This window comes from Elephas maximus, chromosome 2 (assembly GCF_024166365.1).
Source record: "Elephas maximus indicus isolate mEleMax1 chromosome 2, mEleMax1 primary haplotype, whole genome shotgun sequence".
Classification (NCBI taxonomy): domain Eukaryota; kingdom Metazoa; phylum Chordata; class Mammalia; order Proboscidea; family Elephantidae; genus Elephas; species Elephas maximus.
In genome coordinates this window covers 202,724,508-202,748,111 of record NC_064820.1, presented here as the reverse complement: position 1 = coordinate 202,748,111, position 23,604 = coordinate 202,724,508, and the positions used below count along the sequence as shown (strand labels likewise).

General features: G+C 41.9%; 1 protein-coding gene across 3 annotated transcripts in view; it reads left to right on the top strand.

The window, feature by feature from the left end:
- The window catches only part of GFPT2 (glutamine-fructose-6-phosphate transaminase 2), a 52,933-nt gene extending 49,061 nt beyond the window's left edge, over positions 1–3,872 (top strand). The window contains exons 18-19 of one of the 3 annotated variants that reach the window (XM_049874562.1): positions 1,259–1,420; positions 2,978–3,872. In XM_049874562.1, the coding sequence (XP_049730519.1) occupies positions 1,259–1,420; positions 2,978–3,022 (207 nt within the window). In that variant the 3' untranslated portion in view covers positions 3,023–3,872. The other 2 variants (XM_049874560.1, XM_049874561.1) reach the window with 2 other exon arrangements.
- Positions 3,873–23,604: the final 19,732 nt, after the last annotated feature.

The following is a 23,604-nucleotide window of genomic DNA, read 5'->3' as shown; positions in this document are numbered from 1 at the left end:
GCTCTTAACTACTGAGCCACCAGGGCTCCTCAAACTCTACAGTGACCCACAAAAAACAAAAAAAAAAAAACAGTTGCCATCAAGTCAGTTCTGACTCATGGTGCTTCATGTGCGCGGAGCAGAACCGCACTCCACAGTGACCCACAAGCCGTGTATTATCTGCCCCTTCTACCCGCCTCACCAAGATCCAGCCATCCAGCCTTCTTTCTGTTTCTCACACGTGCCAACCAAGCTCACTCCTGCCTCGGAGCCTTTGCACTGGCTGTTCCCTCTACCTGGAATGTGCTTTCCACAAATCTTCAGAGAGTTGGCTCCTCATCACTCAAGTCTCAGTTCAAATGTCTTCCTTTTAGAGAGGCCTTCCCAGACCTCACCAATCTCACCCAATCATAGACCCCTGTTTTAGTGCCTTCATAGCATTTATCTGAAATTCATTTTTACTTATTGGTTTGCTGGTTTGTGCTTTGGAAACCCTGTTGGTATAGTGGTTAAGTGCTGCGGCTGCTAACCAAGAGTTCGGCAGTTTGAATCCACCAGGCACTCCCTGGAAACTCTGTGGGGCAGTTCTTTGAGTACTTATTTGGTGTAAATATTCTAGGAGACATAATTTCATTTAAAATAACTTCCTTTTTAAAAGTAACATGTACTCCCAGAAACAAAGTTGGAAGCTATAGGGTTGCTAGGACTCGGATCCGACTCAACAGCAGTGGGTGGTGGTGGTAGTGGTGGTGGTTTGTGCTTCTGCTTTCCACCACTAGAGTAGGGGCCCCATTAGAGCGAAGAGTGAGTCTGCACAGCCCTGTGCAAGGCACACTGTAGCCTCTCAATAAACAGGCAGTGAACGAATGCAGCAGGATGGTGATCACCTTACCAGGGAAGAGGGGAACCTAAAACCAAACCCGTTGCCATCAAGTCAATTCTGACTCATAGGGACCCTACAGGACAGAGTAGAACTGCACCATAGGGTTTCCAAGGAGTCTTGGTGGATTTGAACTACCAACCTTTTGGTTAGTAGCTGAACTCTTGACCACTGCAGCACCAGGGCTCCTAGGGAAGGAGGGAAGCTCACCAAAAAGCAGCAAACAATGAACAAGCTGATATTTTATCCTTTACATGAATCATACACATCACCTCAGCCATAATTCCAGCAAAACAGGAGATTATTGTTTGCAATAACATTGATTTCAGACATGTCGCTGTGTGTGATGACCGCTCCTTTCAGAGACAAGCTGCATTTTGTGATATTTCTCTGCTTTAGGGTCGCCCAATTATCCTGTGTTCCAAGGACGACACTGAAAGTTCCAAGTTTGCATATAAGACCATCGAGCTGCCCCACACTGTGGACTGCCTCCAGGGTATCCTGAGCGTGATTCCGCTACAGCTCCTGTCTTTCCACCTGGCTGTTCTACGTGGATATGATGTATGTCTAAAAAATGTACCTACTGAAGCAAACAGGAGAAATGTAATCCTGTCTTGGTTTGCTAGTGCTGCATAACAAAAAATACCACAAGTGGGTGGCTTTAAAGAACACTTCAGGAGTTTTGAAGTTCAAATACAAGATATGGCTCTAGGAGAAAGTCCTTTTTCTATTTCAGCTTCTAGTAGCTGCCAGCAATCCTTGGAGTTCCTGGACTTAGAGATGCAGCTACCATGTGTATCTGTCTTCATATGACATCTTCCCCCGTGTGTGTTTCTGTATCTATTCTTTTTTAATAACTCAGAAGTGATTAGATTTAGGACCCACCCTACTCAGGTATGACCTATTTAACATAACAAAGAAACCCGTAGTTCAAAACAGGATCACATCCGTATGTATAGGGGCCAGGACTTCAATACATATTTTTGAAGGAAGGGACACAACTCAATTCATAACAACCCCCCAAGTTCCTTTTTGTTCTTTGAGTACTTATTTGGTGTAAATACTCTAGGAGTCATAATTTCATTTAAAATAACTTTATTTTTAAAAGTAATATGTACTTCCAGAAAAAAAAGTTAGAAGCTATGAAATGTATAGAGAAGATGATATTTTTAAACTGTAACCTCATCACCCAGAATCAATGGTATTAGCAAATTTAATATTTTATTGGAGTCTTTATCCTGTGCATTTTTTTTTTTAACATTCTCAATATTGTATCAAGGATAAAATTTTATATCCTCTTTTTTCGCACATCTTTGAAAACTTTTAAGCAATATGTAGTCATTGTGTAATATTCCATCACATTCTTACAATACGAATTTTCTTAATAATTACTTAGCATTCTTCTATTATTTACCAAAAACAGGTGAAACCTGCTGTCATCGAGTCGGTTCTGACTCACAGTAACCCCAAAAGGTTTCCAAGGCTATACATCTCCACGGAAGCAGACTGCCACATCTTTCTTCTGAGGAGCTGCAGTTGGTTTCGAACCACCGACCTTTCAGTTAGCAGTTGATCACCTCAACCACTGCATCACCAGGGCTCCTTTTATTATTTAAGCTGTTCCCAATTTTTTTTTCATAAAGAACACTGCAGTGAACATCTTTGTATATATATATTTGTCCTTAGTCTAGGAAATGATTCATGCCAAATTATTTTCCAGAATAGAACCAATTTATGACTGTTCATTGTGCAAAGAAACGAAAGTTTCATTGCAATGCAAAGAATACAGCAATCACCCAATAGTGTACCTGTCATCCAGAATTGATATTTGTTAACATTTTGTCATATTTTTTTCCTCTTTTTAAAAAACTTTATTGTGGTTAAAAAAAAATTGCAACAAAATTGCCATTTTAACCATTTCCATGTGTACAATTCAGTGACACTAATTACATTCACCATGTTATGCAACAATCACCACTATCTATCTCCAAAAGTTTTTCATCACCCCAAACAAACCCAACAGCACCCCTTAAGCAATAACTCCCCACTTTCCCCTCCCCCAGCCCCCAGTAACCACTAATAAGCTGGGGCTCTGATAGCTGCTTTCTTTCGTTTTAGGTTGACTTTCCCAGAAATCTGGCCAAGTCTGTGACCGTGGAATGAGAATGAAAGAGTGAAGAGACTATCTCCACATTTAGTCTCAGTCAAGACCTGTACCAACAGCAAGGGTGCCAATGGAAAGAGAAGTGGGCATTCTGTGGGTTCTGAGTATGATATCCCAGTATAGCTTGACAGCTTCGACGTGCCTTGTACCCAAGTGCTTTTGCTACAGCAAATAACTGTTTTTCTGTGTCCTGAAGTTGCCAGAGGAGAAGGGAATCATTGTTTACACATGGGGATCAGAGAGGATTTTTTTCCACTACTGTGCAATATTCAGCTCTCTTCAGAGTAACTGTGAACCTTTTTTTAACCAACACTAGTTAGTTTTAAAAGACAAAATATTTATAAGGACAATTGTATAGCTTTTAAGTTAATTTTTTAGAATATGGCTGTCTGCAGCCATGGAAACACCCACACTATGTGTCCCGGCCACCCAGTGCATCATCTCCAGGCTTGCCCCTGGAGGTGACATTCATCTCAGATTCAAGCACAAGGCATTGACCCTCGGGACTTCTTTCTCCTTTCCCTTCCTCTCTTGGCTGCTCCTGAATCCCGACTCCTGACATCACCAAAGCCTCTCCAGCCATCTTTCTATGTCTCCTCTAAGTCCTGTTGAAATCTCAAATTCCTCCAACATTTTCTTCTCTTCTATGGCCAAAGCCCCCCCAACTCTCCAACTTCTGCTTAATCTGATCATGGCTCTTTTTAAGCCAAAGCAGCATCATGGTCCCTGCTCCTGCCCATAGTAAAACAGCATGAAATATACCGTGCAAGAGAATAGTTTCAAGTGGGCTACCTTGGTTTCTATTTAAAAGCATGCACAGAGTACTATGCAATTTAAAGACAATAAAGACAGTACAATTTTTTTTTCATCTTGTGTGTTTGGATTTTGTTAATCTCATTCTTTTTTGTGTACTTGGGTTTTAGGGGCTCTGCAGGAGCTTAGCAGTGGGCAGTGGGAGCAGCTCCTGGCACCTGTCCACACACTTGTGACCTTCACACTTTGACCTTTGGGTTAGCAGTCAAATGCTTAACCACTGTGACACCAGAGCTCCTTCATGCTTCTAGTGAGTTAAAAATAACAAGGGCTGTTTGAAAGAATATAAAAACACGCAGGAGACTTGGGACACTCTGCAGAGGGATCATTGTACAAGCTGTTGGGGGACTTGGGCCATGTGATCCTGCTTGAGATGGTTGCCCAGAACCTAATGATAACATCAAGCGGAGTCTTTCAAAGTTTCAGATTTGTACCTTTCTTTTTTCAATGGGCCTCTTAACCAATTTTATTAATATGATTGGGCTGGAAGGGAAAAAGCCGGAGACAGAGTTCTGAAGGCTTATGAGGTCAGAATTCAGGCTCAGTAATGACAAGCCCTGTTGGCACAGTGGTTAAGCGCTCTGCTGCTCACCGAAAGGTCAGCAGTTTGAACCCAATAGCTGGCCCATGGGAGAAAGATATAAAATCCGCTAAAGATGTGGCAGTCTGCTTCTATGAAGATTACAGCCTTGGAAACGTATGGGGCAGTTGTACTCTGGCCTATGGGGTCACAATGGTAATGGGTTTGGTTTTTGATTTACTGTGCAAATAGGAATCCCTTTTTGGAGCAAACAGTTAAGCACTTGACTACTAACTGAAAGGTTGGCAGTTCAAAACCACCCAGAGGCACCTTGGAAGACAGGCTGGTGATCTGCTTCCGAAAGCTCAAGGCCTTGAAAACCCTAAGGAGCAGTTCTACTCTGCACACATAGGGTCGCCATTGCCATGAGTAGGAATCGGCCAGTAATGGTTAATGCACTCGGCTGCCAAATGAAAGGTTGGTAATTCAAGCCCACCCAGAAACACCTTGGAAGAAAGGCCTAGTGATCTACTTCCAAAAAATCAACAACTGAAAACTCTATGGAACCCAGTTCTACTCTGACACACATGGCGTTGCCATGAGTCAGGGTCAATGCAACAGCAACTGGGTTTTGTTTTGTTTTAATGTAAATGCAACCATAGACCATCAGCATGAATCATGTCTTCAGGAAAACTGCTTGGTAGGTAAAGTTCGAATAATCTCATTAAAACTGTACTAGATTCCTTGTGGGCTACTCAGCAACATTTCCATCCTCTTCTGTGCTCTCCTCTATACTACAAGGGTTGGAAACCTGGGAACTACATTTCCAGGTTCAATCCCACTAGGGAGTGGCACTCCTAGGATATCTGGAAGATAGTCGAGGGGCAGAAATCATATTATTTATTGCTCCTCTGAGAGAGGCAGATAGAAGCACGGCATCAGCAAATAGAGATTATGCTCTGGCCCCAAAGTGCTCCCTCACCTTGCCATCCTCAGTGTCCTAGGCATGCTGGTCATCAGCAGAAATGTCATGCAGTTCCTCCAAATCTCAACCCTGGGAAAGCTGGCAGGAACCCACGACCTGTGGTGGCTTTCCCTGACCGCCAGTGCTCTGGCACTTCCTGCAAAATAACAAGGGTGTAAGGCCTGCTTACAGGGGTAGTAGTAGTTGAGTGGTAGAATTCTTGCCTTCCATGCGGGAGACCCAGGTTTTACTCCTGGCCAATGTACCTCATGTCCAACTACCATCTATCAGCGGAGGCTTCAATGTTGCTATAATGCTGAACAGGTTTCAGCAGAGCTTCCAGACTAAGGCAGACTGGGAAGAAAGGCCTGGTGATCTACTTCCAAAAATCAGCCAATGAAAACCTATGCATCACAGTGGTATGTTATGCAATCGATCATGGAGATGGCACAGGACCAGGCAGCATTTTGTTTCATTGTGCATAGTTTTGCCATGAGTCAGGGGCTGACTTAATAGCAGCTAACTAAAACAAAGTCCTGCTTGGATATCTAGACTGGTTTCTATCTTCCTAACCAAACTATACAAGCCCTGGTACTTGAGTGGTTAAGCATTCTGCTGCTAACCAAAAAGTCAGCAGTTTGAATCCACCAGCCCCTCCGTAGAAGAAAGATGTGGCAGTCTGCTTCTGTAAAGATTCGCAGCCTTGAAAGGCGGGGCCAAGAAGGCGGAGCAGTCAGGTGCTTCCAGTGAACCCTCTTACAACGAAGACCCGATAAAACAAGTGAAACCATTATATTTATGACAAGCTAGGAGCCCTGAACATCAAAGGCAGAGTTGGAATACAGACTAAGCAGCAGGGGGGAAGGAGAGGTGGTTCAGAAGCAGAGGAGTTGCCAGACCTGAATTGCTGGGAGCCCTCAGGCACCATGCCCAGGAGTGACTGCAGCAGGCTGGTGGTAGCGTTTGACTGCAATTTCCTCAGAGAGAAACAGCCAGCCACACAGCCTACTCGCACCTCCAGAACCAGAGAAGAACGGCACTCTCGGCAAAAGCTAAGTACTTGGGGGAGGCGGAGCGAAGATGGCAAAATAGACACATGCTTCCGGGGAGCCCTCTTACAACAAAGACCCAAAAAAACAAGTGAAACGAGTATATTTACGACAAGCTAGGAGCCCTGAACATCAAAGCCAAGCTTAGAAAATGAACTGAGGGGCAGGGGAAGGAAGAGACAGTTCACAGAAGCCGGAAGGAGTTACTGGACCTGAATCTCAGGGAGCCCTCAGGCACCATTCCCGGGAGCGGCAGTGGGGGGCTGGTATTAGCATTCCGCTGCAGTTTCCTCAGGGAGAAGCAGCCAGTCACACAGCCTACTCAAAGCTCGGGAACCAGAGAAGAATGGTGCTCTTGACAAAAGCTAAGTACCTGCATATATTTTACCTCGCACCCCACCTCCACTCGCAAGCTGGCTTCAGCAGTTGATTTCCCTGGGCCTGAGATAGGCCTGCTGAGCACCTAGGGCCATCCTCCCAACCTTGGAGAATGAATAAATTTGCAGTTGGGGAAAAAAACAATTTGCCAGCTCCACTAACCAGGGGAACCCAGGACAGAAGCAGCTCCTGCCCAGGCATAAATGGTCCGTGGAAATTGAGTACCTTTCCCCTTTGCATGGACCTGTGTGGGCCTATTTCAGGAGAACAGGCCCTTTTTGGCAGACTCCAACTGTTTCAGCTGTGTGGCGGAGAGGTGGGTGTTTGATGTTTGACATTGCTTTGCCTATTAAACAGGGTCCTCACCTACCCACATCAGGGGCCTAAGGACTGGTAGCTCCACTCAGGTCACCAAGCCACTCACAACAGGGGTCCAAGGATAACTGATAACTCCCAGTCCTTACAACCAAAAACATTGGGTGCCCATGGTCCATCTGCAGAACTCACCCACCTGTACGCTCTACGGAACAGGGACACGCTTTCCTCAGAGACACGTGGGGGATGATTCTCAGCCCCCTGCCTTGTTCAGAGTGTGACCCCCTGCTACAACCAGATACTGGTAACTACACTAATCACCTCTGCCCCTCTAAGATGGTAGACAGAGCCTGTACCACACACATGATGATCACCTACCTGGACACCTGAGCTGAAGTCATACAAGAAAAGTGAATGGACTCCTAGATTGATATACCTGATAACAGCTCTAGCCATCTGGGGACAGGATGTCAGAGCTCCAAAGCTGAAAATAATCAAGCTAGCTCACTCAAGCAACCCATTTGGGCATATCAAAACAAGAAGCTACAAAACAGTAAGCAAACATAAAACAAATTAATACAATAACTTATGGATGGCTCGGAGACAACAGTCAATATCAAGTCACATAAAGAAACAGACAATGATCGCTTCAGCAACCTCTCAAAACAAAGAATCAAGGGATCTTCTAGATGAAAATGCCTTCATGGAATTAACAGATGGAGAATACAAAAGATTAATATACAGAACCCTTCAAGACATCAGGAAGGAGATGAAGCAATACGCAGAACAAGCCAAGGAACACACAGATAAAGCAGTTGAAGAAATTAGAAATGTTATTCAAGAATGTACTGAAAAACTTAATAAGCTGCAAGAACCCACGCAGAGACAGCAATCAGAAATCCAGAAGATTAACAATAAAATTACAGAATTAGACAACTAATAGGAAGTCAGAGCAGCAGAACTGAGCAAGCGGAAGGCAGAATTTCTGAACTTGAAGATAAAGCACATGGCACTAATACATTTGAAAAAAAATCAGATAAAAGAATTAAAAAGAATGAAGAGACCTTAAGAATCATGTGAGACTCTCTCAAGAAAAATAACCTACGAGTAACTGAAATACCAGAACAAGGAGAAATAACAGAAAATACAGAATTGTTGAAGATTTGTTGGCAGAAAACTTCCCTGATATCGTGACAGCTCCAAGATGCTCATTGAAATCCACATAAGGTAAATTTTAAAAGAAAGTCACCAAGACATATTATAACCAAACTTGCCAAAACCAAAGATAAAGAGAGAATTTTAAAAGCAGCTAGGGATAAACGAAAAGTCACCTACAAAGGAGAATCAATAAGAATAAGCCGGACTACTTGAAAGAAACCATGCAGGCAAAAAAGCAATGAGGTGACTTATGTAAAAAATTGAAGGAAAAAAATTGCCACCCAAGAATCTTATATCAAGCAAAGCTGTCTCTCAAATATGAAGGTGAAATTAGGACACTTCCAGAAAAACAGAAGTTTAGAGAATTGGTAAAAACCAAACCAAAACTACCAGAAATACTAAAGGGAGTTCTTTGCTTAGAAAATCGATAATATCAGGTATCAACCCAAGACTAGAACACTGGGCAGAGCAATCAGAAGTCAACCTAGACAAGGAAATCACAAAAATAAATCAAGATAAAAAAACGCTCAAAACAGGGAAACGGTGATGTCATTATGTAAAAGAAGATGACATTAAAACAATAAAGAGGGACTAAGAAATATAGTCATAGATCTTCCATATGGAGAGGAAGACAAGGCGTTACAAAGAAATAAAATTTAGGTTTAAATTTAGAAAAACAGGGGTAAATAATAAGGTGACCACAGAGGAGACAAACTATCCTATACATCAAAATAAAACACAAGAAAAAAATAGAGACTCAACAGAAACAAAATCAACAACAACGAATGTGAGGAAAAGACAATATATAAAGATGATCCACTCAGCACAAAAAATTAAGTGGGAAAAAGAAACTGTCAACAATACACAAAAAAAGACATCAAAATCATTGCACTAAATTCATACCTATCCATAATTACACTGAATGTAAATGGACTAAATGCACCAATAAAGAGACAGAGAGTGGCAGAATGGATTCAAAACACAATCTGTCTATATGCTGTCTATAAAATACACACCTTACACTCAGAGACAAAAACAAACGAAAACTCAAAGGCTGGAAAAAAAATATGTGAAGCAAACAACAATCAAACAGGAACAGGAGTGGCAATATTAATTTCTGACAAAATAGGCTTTAAAGTTAAATCCATCATAAAGGATAAGGAAGGACACTATATAATGATTAAAGCAACAATGTACTAAGAAGATATAACCGTATTAAATGTTTATGCACCAAATGACAGGGCTACAAGATACCTAAAACAAACTCTATCAGCATTGAAAAGGGAGATAGACAGCTTCACAATAATAATAGGAGACGGCAACACACCACTTTCGGTGAAGGACAGGACACCCAGAAAGAAGCTCAATAAAGATACGGAAGGTCTGAACGACACAATCAACCAATCTGACATATACAGAAGACTCCACCCAACACCAGCCAAGTATACTTTCTTTTCTAGTGCACATGGAACATTCTCTAGAATAGACCACACATTAGGTCACAAAGCAAGCCTTAGCAGAATCCAAAACATTGAAATATTACAAAGCATCTTCTCAGACCATAAGGCTATGAAAGTGGAAATCAATAATAGAAAAATCTGGGAAAAAAATCAAACACTTGGAAACTGAACAATATCCTGCTCAAAAAAGACTGGATTATAGAAGACATTAAGGATGGAAAGAAGAAATTAACAGAATCCAATGAGAATGAAAACACTTCCTATCAGAACCTTTGGGACACAGCAAGAGGAGTGCTCAGAGGTCAATTTATTTCAATAGATGCACACATACAAAAAAGAAGAAAGGGCCAAAATCCAAGAATTATCCCTACAACTTGAACAAATAGAAAGAGAGCAACAAAAGAAACCCTCAGACACCAGAAGAAAACATATAATAGAAACTAGAGCTGAACTAAACAGAAAAACAATTGAAAGAATTAACAAGACCAAAAGCTGGTTCTTTGAAAAAATTAACAAAATTGATAAACCATTGGCCAAACTGACAAAGGAAAAACAGGAAAGGAAGCAAATAACCCAAATAAGAAATGAGATCTGTGATATTACAACAGACCCAACAGAAATTAAAAGAATCATATCAGATTATGGTGAAAAATTCTACTCTAACAAATTGGTAACCTAGAAGAAATGGATGAATTTCTAGAAACACACTACCTACCTAAACTAACACAAACAGAGGTAGAACAACTAAATAAACCCATAACAAAAGAAGAGATTGAAAAGGTACGCAAAAAACTCCCAAAAACAACAAAAAATTCCTGGCCTGGACGGCTTCACTGCAGTGTTCTACCAAACTTTCAGAGAACAGCTAACACCACTACTACTGAAGGTATTTCAGAGCACAGAAAAGGACAGAATACTCCCAAACTCATTCTATGAAGCCAGCATATCCTGATACCAAAACCAGATAAAGACACCATGAAAAAAGAAAATACAGACCTATATCCCTCATGAACTTAGATGCAAAAATCCTGAACAAAGTTCTAGCCAAAAAAAAATTCAACAACATATCAAAAAAATAATTCACCATGACCAAGTGGGATTCATACCAGGTATGCAGGGATAGTTCAACATTAGAAAAACAATTAATGTAATCTATCATATAAATGAAACAAAAGACAAGAACCACATGGTCTTATCAATTGATGCAGAAAAGGAATTTGACTAAGTTCAACACCCATTCATGATAAAAACTCTCAGCAAAATAGGAATAGAAGGAAAATTCCTCAACATAATAAAGGGCATTTATACAAAGCCAATAACCAATATCATCCTAAATGGAGAGAGTCTGAAAGCATTCCCCTTGAGATCAGGAATGAGACGAGGATGCCCTGTACCACCTTCTTATTCAACATTGTGCTGGAGGTCCTAGCCAGAGCAATTAGGCTAGATAAATAAAGGGCATCCAGATCGGCAAGGAAAAAGTAAAAATGTCTCTATTTACAGGTGACATGATCTTATACACAGAAAACCCTAAGGAATCCTCAAGAAAACCACTGAAAGTATTAGAAGAGTTCAGCAGAATATCAGGATACAAGATAAACATACAAAAATCAGTTGGATTCCTCTATGCCAACAAAAAGAACATCGAAGAAGACATCACCAAATCAATATTTTACAGTAGCCACCAAGAAGATAAAATACTTAGGAATAAATCTTACCAGAGACATAAAATACCTATACAAAGAAAACTACAAGACACTACTGCAAGAAACCAAACGAGTCGTATGTAAGAGGAAAAACATACCTTGCTCGTGGATAGGAAGACTTAACATTGTAAAAATGTCTATTCTGCCAAAAGTGATCTATAGATAAAATGCAATTCCAATCCAAATTCCAACAACATTTTTTAATGAGATGGAGAAACAAACCACCAACTTAATATGGAAGAGCAAGAGGTCCTGGATAAGTAAAGCATTACTGAAAAAGAAGAACAAAGTGGGAGGCCTCACACTACCTGATTTTAGAACCTATTATACTGCCACAGTAGTCAAAACAGCCTGGTACTGGTACAACAACAGATACATGGACCAGTGGAACAGAATTGAGAATCCAGACATCAATCCATCCACATATGAGCAGCTGATATTTGACAAAGTCCCAAAGTCAGTCAGATGGGGAAAAGACAGTCTCTTTAACAAATGGTGCTGGCATAACTGGATACACATTTGCAAAAAAATGAACCAAGACCGATACCTCACACCATGCACAAAAACTAACTCAAAATGGATCAAAGACGTAAATATAAAATCTAAAACAATAAACATCATGGAAGAAAAAATAGGGACGATGCTAGGACCCCTAATACATGGCATAAACAGTATACGAAACATTACTAACAATGCAGAAGAGAAAACGGATAACTGGGAGCTCCCAAAAATCAAACACCTATGCTCATCCAAAGGCTTCACCAAAAGAGTAAAAAGATTACCTACAGACTGGGAAAAAGTATTTAGCTATGACATTTCCGATCAGCTCCTGATCTCTAAAATTTACATGATACTGCAAAAACTCAACTACAAAAAGACAACCCAATTAAAAAATGGGCAAAAGATATGAACAGACACTTCACTAAAGAAGACATTCAGGTAGCTAACAGATATGTGAGGAAATGCCATTAGCCATTAGAGAAATGCAAATGAAAACTACAATGAGATTCCATCTCACTCCAACAAGGCTGACATTGATCCATAAAACACAAAATAATAAATGTTGGAGGGGTTGTGGAGAGACTGAAACACTTACTTATACACTGCTGGTGGTGTATGTAAAATGGTTCAACCACTTTGGAAATTGATTCGGCACTTCCTTAAAAAACTAGAAATAGAACTACCATACGATCCAGCAATCCCTCTCCTTGGAATATATCCTAGTACCTTCACACGAACAGATACATGCACACCCATGTTCATTTCAGCACTGTTTACAATGGCAAAAGGATGGAAGCAACCAAGGTGCCTATCAACAGATGAATGGATAAATTATGGTATATCCACACAATGGAATACTAAGCATCAGAAAGAACAATGATGAATCCGTGAAACATTTCATAACATGGAGGAATCTGGAAGGCATTGTGCTGAGTGAAATTAGTCAGTTGCAAAAGGACAAATATTGTAAGAGACCCCAATTATAAGAACTTGAGAAATAGTCTAAACAGAGAAGAAAATATTCTTTGATGGTTATGAGAGGGGGAAGGGAGGATGGGAGAGGGGTTTTTACTAACTAGATAGTAGATAAGAACTATTTTAGGTGAAGGAAAAGACAACACACAATACAAGAGAGGTCAGCGCAACTGGACTAAACTAAAGCAAAGAAGTTTCCTGAATAAACTGAATGCTTCCAAGGCCAGTGTAGCAGGGGCAGGGGTTTGGAGACCATGGTTTCAGGGGACATCTAAGTCAATTGGCATAATAATATCTATTTAGAAAACATTCTGCATCCCACTTTGGAGAGAGGTGTCTAGGGTCTTAAACGCTAGGAAGCAGCCATCTACGATGCATCAACAGGTCTCAAACCACCCGGAGAAAAGGAGAGTGAAGAACACCAAAGACACAAGGTAATTATGAGCCCAAGAGACAGAAAGGGCCACATAAACCAGAGACTACATCAGCCTGAGACCAGAAGAACTAGATGGTGCCCAGCTATAACTGATGACTACCCTGACAGGTAATACAACAGAGAACCCCTGAAGAAGCAGGAGAGCAGTGGGATGCAGACCTCAAATTCTCAGAAAAACCAGACTTAATGGTCTGACTAAGACTAGAAGGACCCCGGAGGTCATGGTCTCCAAACCTTCTGTTAGCCCCAGAGAGGAACCATACCCAAAGCCAACTCTTCAGACAGGGATTGGACTGCCCTGAGGGATAGAAAAGGATACTGGTGAAGATTGAGCTTCTTGGGTCCAGTAGACACATGAGACTATGTGGGCAGCTCCTGTCTGGAGGGGAGATGAGAGGGCAGAGGAGGTCAGATACTGGCTGAATGGACACAAATATAGTGAGTGGAGGGAAGGAGTGTGCTGTCTCATTAGGGGGAGAGCAAATAGGAGTATATAGCAAGGTGTATATAAATTTTTGTATGAGAGACTGACTTAATTTGTAAGGTTTCACTTCAAGCAAAATAAAAATTTTTTTTTAAATCAAAACACACATGCAAAAAAAATATTTACAGCCTTGGAAATTCTATGGAGGCAGTTCTATCCTGTCGTATAGGATCACTGAGTTGAATTGGCTCGACAGCAACAGGTAAGTTAAGGTAAGCAAACTATGGCCCATATAACTGTGAATAAGAAACCTTTTACAAAGTAGCCAGAGCATTTTTATCCTGACAAGAACCAGAATTTTCTGCATATTCATCCCCTATGCCCAAGAGGTGATGACCATCTGATATTGAGTTAAACATTCCCTTGTTTTTCTTTATAGTTCTACCTATGTATCTATCCCTAAACAACATAGTGCCTGGGTTTGAAAGCAGAGGGCAAGCACATGCCAACTGCGTAAAGGAGAGCAGCCCAATGCTGAGTGTAAGTGGCGAGAGTAGAAATCCTTGTCTTGTTCTTGATCTTAGGGGGGAAGCATCTATCTTTCACTCTCAATGTCATTTTACTCTCGGTAAGAATGCCCAATTTTTTATTCAGTTCACTCTTAGACTGTAGATGACTGAGGTCAATCCCAGCTCCCAGCTCCAGGACAGACAAGTGGCCTCAGTATGGCCAATAAGAGCAATTTGTTTCGGCACAGGTAGGGGTAGAATGTAGACCTGGATCTCTACACCTGCCAAAAGATGATGCCAGCACCAAAGAAAGCAACGTCAGGAGATGGACAGACTTTTATCTGAGCCCCTAGATCCATCCGTAAGTGAAGTCCAATGCAATCTGAACTTTCAGTTCATGAGCCAATAAATTTCTTTTGGAGAAAATTATGTTGAGTTGGATTTCTGAACCTTGCAACAGAAAGTGTACTGACTAACCAGAAAACGGAAGCTGGAGAGAGGATATTGCAAGCAACAGATCCCAAGCTGTGAAGCTGGCTGAGTCAGGATAGTGGGATACAGGAGAAGTCCCTGCCCCACTGGGCAGCTGATACTTCCTATAGGAAAGCATCTACCTGAGGTTTCTCAGACCCAGGTCACCTATCTGCCCAGGTCAAAGTTTGTAGTAACTCAACCAAAAACTGTCTGGTCTACGGTATGAGCTGGCTTCTTTTCTCTGTGTCTGGTAAAGTACTACAAGCAGAGTAGGTTTCTGCCAGCTGAAACGCAAGTCTGAAAGCCAAGAGGAGAGAGGTTCTTTCTTCCACCCAACAATTCAAGGCAGCTAAGAACAAGAAATCAAAAGACGCATTGCATTGGGTAAATCTGCTGCAAAGGACCTCTTTAAAGTGTTGAAGAGCAAAGACGTCACCATGAAGACTAAGGTGCGCCTGACCCAAGCCATGGTGTTTTCAATCGCATCATACGCATATGAAAGCTGGACAATGAAGAAGGAAGACCGAAGAACTGACGCTTTTGAATTGCGGTGTTGGCAAAGAATATTGAATATACCATGGACTGCCGAAAGAACAAACAAATTTGTCTTGAAAGAAGTAAAACCAGAAGGCTCATTAGAAACAAGGATGGCAAGGCTGCATCTTATATACTTTGGACATGTTGTCAGGAGGGATCAGTCCATGGAGAAGGACATCATGCTTGGCAGAGTACAGGGTCAGCGGAAAAAAGGAAGACCCTCAACAAGGTGAATTGACACAATGGCTGCAACAATGAGCTCAAGCACAACAATTTTAAGGATGGCTCAGGACCAGGCAGTGTTTCGTTCTGTTGTGCATAGGGTCGCTATAAGTCGGAACCAACTCGATGGCACCTAACAACAACAACAACAACAAGAGCAAGTTCATTTGAAACCCCAAAGGTTTAGAAAAAACGTTTTTTCTGCCTCAAGCTGAAATTGGTGCAAGTAAAAACTAACCAACCAACCAACCAGACGCCACTAAGTTGATTCTAACTCATGGCAACTCTGTGTGTGTCAGAGTAGAACTGTGCTCCATACAGTCATCAATGGCTGGTTTTTCAGAGGTAGACCTCCCAGCCCTTCTTCCAAGGCAGTTATGAGTGGACTTAAACATCCAACCTCTTGGTTAGCAATCCAGTGCATTAACCATTTGCACTATCAGGTACTCGAAGTAAAAGACAGGAAGCTGGATATAAAAGGAACTATAAGGGCCAAAATCAAAGAATTATGCCTACAACTTGAACAAATAGAAAGAGAGCAACAAAAGAAACCTCAGTCACCAGAAGAAAGCAAATAATAAAAATTAGAGCAGAATTAAATGAAATAGAAAACAGAAAAACAATTGAAAGAATTAACAAGACCAAAAGCTGGTTCTTTGAAAAAATTAACCAAGTTGATAAACCATTGGCCAAATTGACAAAAGAAAAACAGGAGAGGAAGCAAATAACCCAAATAAGAAATGAGATCGGCGATATTACAACAGACCCAACAGAAATTAAAAGAATCAGATTACTATAAAAAATTGTACTCTAACAAATTTGGAAACCTAGAAGAAATGGAGGAATTCCTAGAAACACACTACCTACCTAAACTAACACAGAGGTAGAACAAGTAAACAGACCCATAACAAAAGAAGAGATTGAAAAGGTAATCAAAAAACTCCCAACAAAAAAAAAGCCCTCGCCCGGAAGGCTTCACTGCAGAGCTCTACCAAACTTTGAGAGAAGAGCGAACATCACTACTACTAAAAGTATTTCAGAGCATAGAAAAGGACGGAATACTCCCAAACTCATCCTATGAAGCCAGCATATCTCCAATACCAAAACCAGATAAAGGCATCACAAAAAAGAAAATTACAGACCTATATCCCTCATGAGCTTAGATGCAAACATCATCAACAAAATTCTAGCCAATAGAATTCAACAACATATCAAAAAAATAATTCATCATGACCAAGTGAGATTTACATCAGGTAGGCAGGGATGATTCAACGTTAGAAAAACAATTAATGTAATCCATCATATAAATAAAACAAAAGAATCACATGATTTTATCAACTGATGCAGAAAAGGCATTTGACAAAGTTCAACACCCATTCATGATAAAAACTCAACAAAATAGAAGGAAAAGTCCTCAGTCAGCATAATAAAGGGCATTTACACAAAGCCAATAGCCAACATCATCCTAAATTGAGAGAGTCTGAAAGCATTCCCCTTGAGATCCGGAACCAGACAAGGATGCCCTATACCACCACTCTTATTCAACACTGTGCTGGAGGTCCTAGCCAGAGCAATTAGGCGAGATAAAGAAATAAAGGGCATCCGGATTGGCAAGGAAGAAGTCAAAGTATCTCTATTTGCAGATGACATGATCTTATACACAGAAAACCCTAAGGAATCCTCAAGAAAACTACTGAAACTAATAGAAGAGTTCAGCAGACTATCAGGATACAAGATAAACATACAAAAATCAGTTGGATTCCTCTATACCAACAAAAAGAACATCGAAGAGGAAATCACCAAATCAGTACCATTTACAGTAGTCCCCAAGAAGATAAAATACTTATGAATAAATCTTACCAGAGATGTAAAAGCCTTATACAAAGAAAACTGCAAAACACTTCTGCAAGAAACCAAAAGATACCTACATAAGTGGAATAACATACGTTGCTCATGGATAGGAAGTCTTAACATTGTAAAAATGCCTGTTCTACCAAACGCGATCCATACATTTAATGCAATTCCAATCCAAATTCCAATGGCATTCTTTAATGAGATGGAGAAACAAATTGCCAACTTCATATGGAAGGGAAAGGGGCCCCGGGATAATTAAAGCATTACTGAAAAAGAAGAACAAAGTGGGAGGCCTCACTCTACCTGATTTTAGAACCTATTATACCGCCACAGTAGTCAAAACAGCCTGGTACTGGTACAAAAGAAACAAAGACCAATGGAACAGAATTGAGAATCCAGACATCAATCCATCCACATATGAGCAGCTGATATTTGACAAAGGTGGTTACATGGGGAAAGGACAGTCTTTTTAACAAATTGTGCTGGCATAACTGGATACCTATCTGCAAAAAATGAACTAAGATCCATACCTCACACCATGCACAAAAACTAACTCAAAATGGATCAAAGACCTAAATATAAAGTCTAAAACGATAAAGATCATGGAAGAAAAACTAGGGACAATGCTAGGACCCCTAATACATGGCATAAACAGTATACAAAACATTACTAACAATGCAGAAGAGAAACTAGATAACTGGGAGCTCCTAAAAATCAAACACCTATGCTCATCCAAAGGCTTCACCAAAAGAGTAAAAAGATTACGTATAGACTGGGAAAAAGTTTTTAGCTATGACATTTCTGATCAGCGCCTGATCTCTAAAATCTACATGATACTGCAAAAACTCAACTACAAAAAGACAACCCAATTAAAAAATAGGCAAAACACATTAGAGAAATACAAATTAAAACTACAATGAGATTCCATCTCACTCCAACAAGGCTGGCATTAACCCAAAAACACAAAATAATAAATGTTGTAGAGGCTGCAGAGAGATTGGAACTCTTATACACTGCTGGTGGGAATGTAAAATGGTACAACCACTTTGGAAATCTATCTGGCGTTTTCTTAAAAAGTTAGAACTACCATACAACCCAGAAATCCCACTCCTCGGAATATACCCTAGAGAAACAAGAGCCTTCACACAAACAGATATATGCACACCCATGTTTATTGCAGCTCTGTTTACAATAGCAAAAAGCTGGAAGCAACCAAGGTGTCCATCAACAGATGAATGGTTAAATAAATTGTGGTATATTCACACAACGGAATACTACGCATCAATAAAGAACAGTGACGAATCTGTGAAACATTTCATAACATGGAGGAACCTGGAAGGCATTATGCTGAGTGAAATTGTTCAGAGGCAAAAGGACAAATATGGTATAAGACCACTATTATAAGATCTTGAGAAATAGTGTAAACTGAGAAGAACACATACTTTTGTGGTTACGAGGTGGGGAGTGAGGGAGGGTGGGAGAGGGTTATTTACTGATTAGTTAGTAGATAAGAACTACTTTAGGTGAAGGGAAGGACAATACTCAACACACAGAAGGTCAGCTCAACTGGACTGGACCAAAAGCAAAGAAGTTTTCAGGATAAACTGAATGCTTCAAAGGTCAGAGGAGCATGGGCAGGGATTTGGGGACTATGGCTTAAGGGGACTTCTAAGTCAACTGGCAAAATAATTGTATTATGAAAACATTCTGCATCCCACTTTGAAATGTGGCATCTGGGGTCTTAAATGTTAACAAGCGGCCATCTAAGATGCATCAATTGGTCTCAACCCACCTGGATCAAAGGAGAATGAAGAACACCAAGGTCACACGATAACTATGAGCCCAAGAGACAGAAAGGGCCACATGAACCAGAGACTTACATCATCCTGAGACCAGAAGAACTAGATGGTGCCCGGCCAAAACCGATGACTGCCCTGACAGGGAGCACAACAGAGAACCCCTGAGGGAGCAGGAGATCAGACCCCAAATTCTCATAAAAAGACCAGACTCAATGGTCTGACTGAGACTAGAGGAATCCCAGTGGTCATGGTCCCCAAACCTTCTGTTGGCCCAGGACAGGAACCATTCCCGAAGACAACTCATCAGACATGGAAGGGACTGGACAATGGGTTGGAGAGAGATGCTGACAAAGAGTGAGCTACTTGCATCAGGTGGACACTTGAGACTGTGTTGACATCTCCTGTCTGGAGGGGAGATAGGAGGGTAGAGAGGGTTAGAAACTGGCAAAATTGTCACAAAAGGAGAGACTGGAAGGAGGGAGTGGGCTGACTCATTAGTGGGTGAGTAAGTGAGTATGGAGTAAGGTGTATATAAGCTTATATGTGACAGACTGACTTGATTTGTAAACGTTCACTTAAAGCTCAATAAAAATTATTTTAAAAAACGGGCAAAAGATATGAACAGACCACTAAAGAAGACATTCAGGTAGCTAACAGATATGTGAGGAAATGCCATTAGCCATTAGAGAAATGCAAATGAAAACTACAATGAGATTCCATCTCACTCCAACAAGGCTGGCATTAATCCAAAAAACACAAAATAAGAAATGTTGGAGAGGTTGTGGAGAGACTGGAACACTTATACACTGCTAGTGGGCATGTAAAATGGCACAACCACTTTGGTAATCGATTTGGTGCTTCCTTAAAAAGCTAGAAATAGAACTACCATATGATCCAGCAATCCCACTCCTTGGAATATATCGTAGAGAAATAAGAGCTTTTACACCAACAGATATATGCACACCCATGTTCACTGCAGCACTGTTTACAATAGCAAAAAGATGGAAGCAACCAAGGTGCCCAGCAAGAGACGGATAAATTATGGTATATTTACAGAATGCAATACTACACATCGATAAAGAAGTGATGAATCTGTGAAATATTTCATAACATGGAGGAATGTGGAAGGCATTATGCTGATTGAAATTAGTCAGTTGCAAAAGGGCAAATATTGTATAAGACCACTACTATAAGAACGCGAGAAACAGTTTAAAAAGAGAAGAAAATATTGTTTGATGGTTATGAAAGGGGAGAGGCAGGGAGAGAAAGAGAGGGGTATTCACTAATTAGGCAGTAGATAAGAACTACTTTAAGTGAAGAGAAAGACAACACACAATATAGAAGTCAGCACAAGCAGACTGAACCAAAAGCGAAGGTTCCTGAATAAACTGAATGCTTCAAAGGCCAGTGTAGCAGGGGCAGGGGTTTGGGGACCATGGTTTTAGGGGACATCTAGGTCAATTGGCATAATAAAATCTATTAAGAAAACATGCTGCATCCCACTTTGGAGAGTGGCGTCTGGGGTCTTAAACACTAGCAAGCAGCCATCTAAGATGCATCAATTGGTCTCAACCCACCCGGAGCAAAGAAGAATGAAGAGCACCAAGGACACAAGGTAATTATGAGCCCAAGAGACAGAAAGGGCCATGTAAATCAGAGACTACATCAACCTGAGACAAGAACTAGATAGTGTCTGGCTACAACCGATGACTGACCTGACAGGTAAGACAAGAGAGAACTCCTGAGGGAGCAGGAGAGCAGTGGGATGCAGACCCCAAATTCTCCTAAAAAGACCAGGCTTAATGGTCTGGCTGAGACTAGGAGTCCAGTAGTCATGGCCCCTAGTCCTTCTGTTAGCCCAAGACAAGAACCATTTCCAAAGCCAGCTCTTCAGACAGGGATTCGACTGGACAATGGGATAGAAAAAGATGCTGGTGAAGAATGAGCTCCTTGGATCAAGTAGACACTTGAGACTATGTTGGCATCTCCTATCTGGAAGGGAGATGAGAGGACAGAGGGGTCAGAAGCTGGCAGAATAGATACGAAAAGAGGGAATGGAGGGAAGGAGCGGGCTGTCTTATCAGGGGGATAGCAATTAGGAGTATACAGCAAGGGTTATAAATTTACGTATAAGAGACTGACTTGATTTGTAAACTTTCACTTAAAGCACAATAAAAATTAAAAAAAAAAAACTCAGAGGAAAAATAAATAAATAAATAAAAGGAACTGTAAGGATTAGGGAGAAGCTGACACTTCTCCCCATCCCTAGCACCTGCTACAGAGTCCCAGTGTAAAGAACCATCCCCACCCCCACCCTCCACCAAGAAATCACCCAGGAGCAAGAAACAGATTGGCTAGGCATTGGCTGGGTTTATGGCCTGGCATTTCCCAAGGCAGAGGCCAAGATAGAGCAATTAAGCTCGGGGCTGGGGGATAACGCAGACTCCGCCCTGTTGCTAAAAGAGAGTCTCCCTTCCCACTCCTAGACACGCATACACACACTCGGGCACACACACACGCTGAGGACCAGGACTCAGTGAGATTTTTCTCTCCGGACTCCAGGCCGTACGGATGAGCAAATAAAATCATCCAAAAGTCTTTGCAAGCAAAGGCTCAAGATTCCCTAACCCTAAATAATTTCCTATGCCCAGAACCCTCACCAATAGGAAAAGCCCCCACGCCCCTGACAGATAGGCTCTGGGGAATGGTGGCCTGGAGCTCTCCCTGATGGCAGAATCAGAGCTGGTCAGGCGCTCCCTCTGGTGCAGAATGTGGTCTATGCCTAGACTGTGGCCACACGGGGCTGGTGCTTCCCCTTGTGTCTTTTCTTAGAGAGGAGTTATTTTATGGTCTTTTTTTTTGTATCCAGGATGCCCTGGGAGTGGTTACATTGACAGGTGGACTTCCCTGGAACAATGCCCACCTCCCAGAGAAGATTCCAGGGTCTGCAGGCAATGATGCCTGGACAAGGTGCTTCTTGATGGGAGGAGGTGACTGGGCTGTGGTCATATTACAAGAAAGCCATGCATGCACGCTCTTAGCTGAGCAGTGCCATGGGGTGAACATGTAGTTTTGCCTGCCCGTCCCACATCCTTCCCACTTCTTGGGCTGGAGAACAATGATGATGCCACACTCAGCCATGTGGTTGGTGAGGCTAACCCTAGCCCTTGCTCTAGGAGTAGGTCATGACCTGGGTATCACCCTAAGCACAGAGCCCACCCAAAACAGGCTTCACAGGATATTTGCTGGGCTGCTGAGCGCAAGTCTCAGCTGGTCTAACAGCTGCAAGACAGCTTACAAATCCAGGTATTGGAGGAATGGCCATTTAGAGGTCTGAATGCCACTTGCCAAGAGCTTCCCATCTCATTTTACAAGCTGGCACTAGAAGGGAGAGAGATGCTTTTCAGTGGCTCACTGCACCCATCAGGCAGGGCATTTTCAGATACAAGTGACAGAAATCCAATTCAAACGGGCTGAAACAAGAAGTCCAGCAGTAGTTTTTGTAAGTGCCATTGAGCCGGCTCCAACTCACAGCAATCTTATGTATAACAAAACAAAATTTGGCCCAGTCCTGGGCCATCTTCATGATTGTCGGTATGTCTGAGCCCACTGCTGTGGCTATTGCGTCAGTCCATCTCATTGGAGATCTCCCTTATTTTCTTTGACCCTCAACTTCACCAAACATGATGCCCTTTTCTTGTGATTGGTCTTTCCTGATGACATGTCCAAAGTAAGTGAGCTGAAGTCTCACCATCTTTGCTTCTAAGGAGGATTCTGGTTATATTTCTGCTAAGACTGATTTGTTCATTCTCCTGGAAGTCCATGTTATATTCAATACTCCTCCCCAACACCACAATTGTAAAGCGTCAGAACAGCTGGATCCAGGCTCACATGAGATCAGTACCTGATTCCTTTCCCTCTCTGGGTTTTACCCACCTCTATGTTGATTTCAGGCAGGTTTGTTCCACATGGGTCTATTGGCAGCTCCAGGCTGAGTCCAACAGGACAAGAGAAACTGGCCCTACCACAAGGCACTGAGCTGGTCACATGCCCATTCCTGAACTATCATTGAGGCTAAGGGGATAGACTACACTGATTGTCTTAGGACTGGGCCAGAACCATCCCTGGGCTGGAATGAGGGTCAAGGAGGTGGCCAGCCTCGCAATAACCACAAAGACTGAGAGTTGGGGGGATTCCCCAGAGACTCCTCAGAGTGTTTCTAGCGAAAGAAGAAGGAATGATGCTGGTCTGGTAAACAGCCATGCCCACTGAAGCACTGACCAGTGAGGGGGCAAGGGGTGCTCAAGGGAGCTCGAAGCCAGAGGTAATCAGGACCCATCTGCGTCTGACCTGGGAATTGGCCACCCACAATTCATCCAACATCCCTGCCTTCCCCAACTGCTTCTGCCCTTTCTCCTGCCCGCCCAGCTGAATGGTGTAAGGTGGAAGCCCTGCCCAGTAGGGCCATCAGAGTCCTCCTGGGGGGG